The sequence below is a fragment of the Elgaria multicarinata genome, chromosome 18 (assembly GCF_023053635.1).
Source record: "Elgaria multicarinata webbii isolate HBS135686 ecotype San Diego chromosome 18, rElgMul1.1.pri, whole genome shotgun sequence".
In the NCBI taxonomy this organism is placed as follows: domain Eukaryota; kingdom Metazoa; phylum Chordata; class Lepidosauria; order Squamata; family Anguidae; genus Elgaria; species Elgaria multicarinata.
Genome location: NC_086188.1, coordinates 21,855,944 through 21,860,944, shown reverse-complemented (window position 1 = coordinate 21,860,944; position 5,001 = coordinate 21,855,944). Strand labels below are relative to the sequence as shown.

General features: G+C 52.6%; 1 protein-coding gene across 1 annotated transcript; it reads left to right on the top strand.

Moving 5' to 3' along the window:
- Nucleotides 1–2,329: 2,329 nt before the first annotated feature.
- LOC134410674 (selenoprotein M-like) lies at nucleotides 2,330–4,525 on the top strand (the record flags this gene model as incomplete). The annotated part of the gene is made up of 2 exons (XM_063144077.1): nucleotides 2,330–2,401; nucleotides 3,877–4,525. Coding segments are annotated over 2 exons (270 nt in total), but the record flags the coding sequence as incomplete, so codon positions are not given.
- Between the last annotated feature and the right edge of the window lie 476 nt (nucleotides 4,526–5,001).

Sequence of the window (5,001 nt, the reverse complement as noted above, 5' to 3'; positions counted from 1 at the left end):
GCATTTTCTCAAAAGGGTGCATTTTTCCTTCATTGTTTATACCATGAAAATGGGAGTCTTCAAGAGAGGGCATTAAAAACAGAGTGCCTTTCTTCAAGTGCACGTTTCCCAAACACAAGTTCGGGACTTTGCTGGCATTTTCGGAGAACACGTGCTCCCCTTCATGCTTGGCTTCAGGGGCTGGAACAGGGCATTTTCGAGTGATTTGCAAACTTCCACCAAATTCTCCTACGTCTCAGCTCCTTTTCCAATGTGAAATCCGGTGGATTCATCCACCTCTTTCAAACCCGGAGACTCTCCTCCCTATCCCAGGAGACCCTCCCTGCTCGAGTCCTGAAGGCCAGTTCACAGGTGCTGGCTTCGAGGTCCCAGTTCGCCAGCTCAGTTGGGCCTGGCCCATGGCACTGTCACAATGGCCGCCTTCTAGCTTCCATGATGACGGAGAGTTCCAAAAGACGCTGCAGGAGACCGTTGGCCTGGCGCGGAATCTCCACGTTCATAGCAAACAAGGATGGCGTGGAGGAAACAAGCATGGCCGGTAAGGAGGGGCCCATGCCCAGTGAGGGTGGAGGGAGGAGGCCAGAGCGAGGAGAGGGGGGAGATCAGGGACTGGAGGGGTGGTCCCTGGGTTTGGAGGGCTGAGGGGAACAGGAGGAGGACAGGGCCAGGGGGGAGGACGCCCCCTTGCTAAGAGTGCCCCTTGCTGAGGCCCTCCAGGCCAAAGTCTGCCCCCCTCCCTAAGGCAGGCGGGAGGGTGGGGTGCAGGGGACGGCTGGGGCCCTCCAATTAATGTCACACCTTTCTCTTTCTCGTCCTAGGAGCCAATGGATACGACTCCCCCACCCTCCCTCCGTCCTTCCCTCATCCTACCTGCCACCTTCTTCCCTCCCTGGTCTTCCCCCCCTCAGGTAAGGAAATGTTGACCCTGCCTCCGCTCTTCCTGGACAGGCAGGGCCTTAAGGGGTGCGGGATTGAGGGCTGCAGAGGTCACCTGCTGCCCTCCTATTAACTGCATTTTTCTTTTTCGTCCTAGGTCCCCATGGATACCTCCCCTGCGCCCTCCCTCCGACCTTCCCTAATCCGACCCGCCACCTTTGTCCTTTCGTCTTCCCCCCCTCAGGTAAGGAAGAATTCAACCTGGCTCAGCTCTGCCTCGACAGGCAGGGCTGGAGCTCCGTAGGCCATGTGGGGCTGTGGGGGGTACAGGGATCGTCTGGGTCCCTGTCATTAACTGTACATTTCTCTCCTTGTCATCCTAGGAACTGATGGACACGAGTCCAGCCCCCTCCTTTCCTCTCCCTGCCTTTGCTGCCCCCATCGTCCCGGTAAGTAAAGGTTTGGCCTCTCTCAGCCCTCCGCCCTTCACAGGCAGGGCTGCACCCCTCCTTGAGGGAGGTGGGACGGTGGGGCACAGAGAAATTCCAGTGCTCTGCCACTAATGCCCCCTTTTCTCTGCTTTTCCCCCTAGGAGCCAATGGTCTTCTGAAGGCTAGAAGGTAAGGAGCACCTTCATTGACGCTGCTTTTAAATTATATATTGTTTTAACTTGGATCATGGTTTACGAGGCTCAGAAGACGTATGTTTCCAAATAGACGGTTATTGGGGGACGGCCCTGGGAGTCGGGTTCTTGCCCCTGAAGAGTCCCCAAGCAGGACAGGGCGGCCTCTAGCCGGCCTCTATGGGAAACGGGGTGGACCCTCGGCCTGATCCAGCAGGGCCCTGTTTAGATGCGAAGGAAGGGTGGCGTCTCCTGCCTTGTGCCGTGAGAAAACAGTCCGTGATACAAAAGGAAGCTGACCTAGGACTTTTATAAAAGACCTAGGACTTTTATTCCATAAATACTTTCTAGCTCTGCACCAGTTGTTGGCATGGGGCTGTCTGGGGCAGCCGTGACTCCGTGCTAACAACAGGGGCAGAGGGGTGGGAATGGGGGGGGGGGCGTGTATTGACTCCAGCATGGTGGTCCAAAATGCAAAACAGCCTTTTAAAAGGAACATCCTGCAATTCTCCGTCTCTGCCCTAGGAACCTAAAGCCGACAGATCCTGCAGTACCTTTGAGCCAACCTCCCCCAACCTGGCGGTGCTCCTGTTGTGTTGGACTACAACTCCTACCATCCCCAATTGGCTGTGCTGGCTGGGGATAATAGGAGTTGTAGTCCAACACATTGGGTGGGCATTGGGATTGGAGAAGTCTGCCTGAGGCCGAAGTACTGATTTGTTCAACTTCCCGGCTGGCATAGGAAGAAGAAGAAGAAAACGGCAGCGCTGTTGCCACCCCTCCCATAACTCCAGCCTGTCAGGTTCCTTAACGATCTCTTCCAGCCACAACCTTGTCCTGAAACACCTGGCTGGAGCGGATCCCGAACTGGTGCTGCTCAACTTTAAGTATGAAGAGTTGCAGGTAAGACAGAATGCTGAACTCTTGCAGGCAGTGGAGGCTGGTGACTCCGATGTCAGTGGGGCAGTGAATCCACTTGGGTTTCAATCCAAATCAGGCAGTACTCTAAAGTTGGCGAAGGATAGCTTCTTAGAGTTCTGACTGAAACCCAGAGCGGATTCACTGCCCCACTGACATCGGAGCCACCAGCCTCCACTGCGTGCATCCACTGTAACCCATTTTACGGCCATGCCACGCAAAGCTTGACACCATTAGAAACTGCCAGTAGAAACTGTGTGAATGGCGTTAAGCAAACAAGTGGGACCTGGCACAAAATGTTGCACTCCCCTTCATAGAATCATAGAATAGTAGAGTTGGAAGGGGCCTAAGGCCATCGCGTCCAACCCCTGCTCAGTGCAGGAATCCACCCTAAAGCATCCCTGCTGCCTCTTGAATGCCTCTAGTATGGGAGAGCCTTCAAGATGTTCTGTTCTATTTCTTACCCTTCTTTTCTTTGGAGTACATGACATGACGCTGAAATCCTGCCTCCTTACCGTGGCTTTCTGCTTCCAGGTTCTTTGCAGGATTACAATCGGCTCAATTACTTGGGCAGACATGTGCTTTGAATTGAGTATGACTTCCTTTCTCAATTCAGTTCCATAGGTTTCATTTTACAGTCACTAGATGGTGCTGTGATTATAGCACAACACCGTTATTACACACTGCCCATATATTGGATTAACGTCCCTTATCGGTTAATGCTGATCTTTTGAAAGCAGGAGAAAGTCAGAAAGTGCAGGTCATACTTTGGAAGTTGATGATGTCGTGTAAAGGACCGGCAAACTTCCATGAGTGACGAATCATGAACATGCAATGAAAGCCTTGTGAAGAAATGCTTTGTCTCACTTCCCCTTTCACCGTGCTGTGGCCACTGGGCATGCGGACTACGCAGTGGGATATTTGTGGCCGGTGGGGCGGGGGATGGCTGCCCCCTTGGAGGTTTTCTCCTTACCTTTTTTTGTCCGATTGCAAAGATTGAGGTTCCCCCAAGCCTTCCTCTTGTGTGCAGCCAGTGATGTTTTACCTACATTAGAATGAATTCCAGTGGAGGCTGGTGGCTCCGATGTCAGTGGGGCTGCGAATCCACTTCGGGTTTCGTTCAGAACCCTTCAGAACTCTAAATGAGCTATCCAAGATGCGGAAGATATCCAAAGGTGGGACTCTTGCCTGTCTAAACATGCGTAGGATTAAACCCTAAAAGTTGCCGTATAAATTAGGCCAAAGGGGGAGAATTCTACATGATTTTTTTCTTCTAAGAAGAAAAAAGGGGCTTTTCTTCTGGAGTCCACCTCCAAAATTTCAGCCTTGCTCGGGTCTCAGGCAGAGCTGGCTGCGCAGCACCTAGCATGCCCTGAGGCCAGGCCAGGCCGGCTTGCCGCAGTTTGTAGCCACGTGCCAAGGATCCGTGGTGAGCCCCGGCGCCTGCATTTATTTTGCAGAGAATTCCATTGGCTGAAATGTCCCGGGAAGAGATCAACCGGCTGGTGAAAGAGTTGGGGTTCTACCGGAAGGAGACGCGCGACTCACCTGTTCCGGAAGAGTTCCAGCTTGCCCCCGCGAAGCCTCTGCCTGCCTCAGAAGAATCCCAGAGAGAACAGGCGGCAGAGAGGAAAGGGGCGAAGGGCAGCGAACTGTAAATCTGGGTGCCTTTGAAAACTGCAGGGGTTGTGTGTGTCGGCAAGGCGTGAGAGACTGCTGGCGTTCGGAACTTGCAGCCTCTTAAGACTTCCAGCAAGGCATCCTCTCCATCAGGGGTGGGCACCTTGTGGGCCTCCAGATGTTTTGGCCTACAACTCCCATCAGCCCTGGAAAGTATAACCAAGGATGAGGGATCATGGAAGTTCTAGGCCAAAAACATCTGGAATTGTCCATCCTGATCCAGCTGCTTCCAAGTATCTCTTCACAACAATGAGGGACAGAAACTTGCTTTAAAAACAAAAGCGGTGGATTCTTTAGTCTCTGCCACATTCTTCGGCTACTCTGCTCTCCAGGAGCAAACACACAGCCCTGCAAATGCCGCAGCAGGTCTGAAAGCTCTTGGTGCCGAGTGTGGACAGATGAACGCGCGCATGGCAGGATCTACAGAACCTGCCTCCTTTTTTTAAAAAAAAAATGGTTTTCTGTCCCTCACTGACGAACAGGCATAGTTCAAAGCACCCAGACGATGCATGCTAGATGTCTCCAGAGGCCAGGAGGTTTGCAGTGGTTCACGTGGAACACTTTAGCTCTTCAGCCCCCAAACTACCACCAGAAAAAGGTTATGCAAGATAACAGAACCAGTAAGATAGGCAAAATCAGAGAAATCAGGTACATTGGCATTATTTATACAGATTCCAGAATCCAATTTTTACCGTTCCAGGAGCTGGATTTTACTTCTTTTTTAAGCGGACTCCACGCAGCCCCAACACAAGGCGGGTTTTCGAGGGAATAGGCATAACAAAAAGTCTGGAAGAAGCTGCACCTGAGTTCTGGCTCATGGTAAGCACTTCTTGTGGGGCAAAGCCATGTCCCAGCCCCACTTCTGTCCAGGGATTACTCTGTGGCTGGCCGGCCGGCCGGCCGGT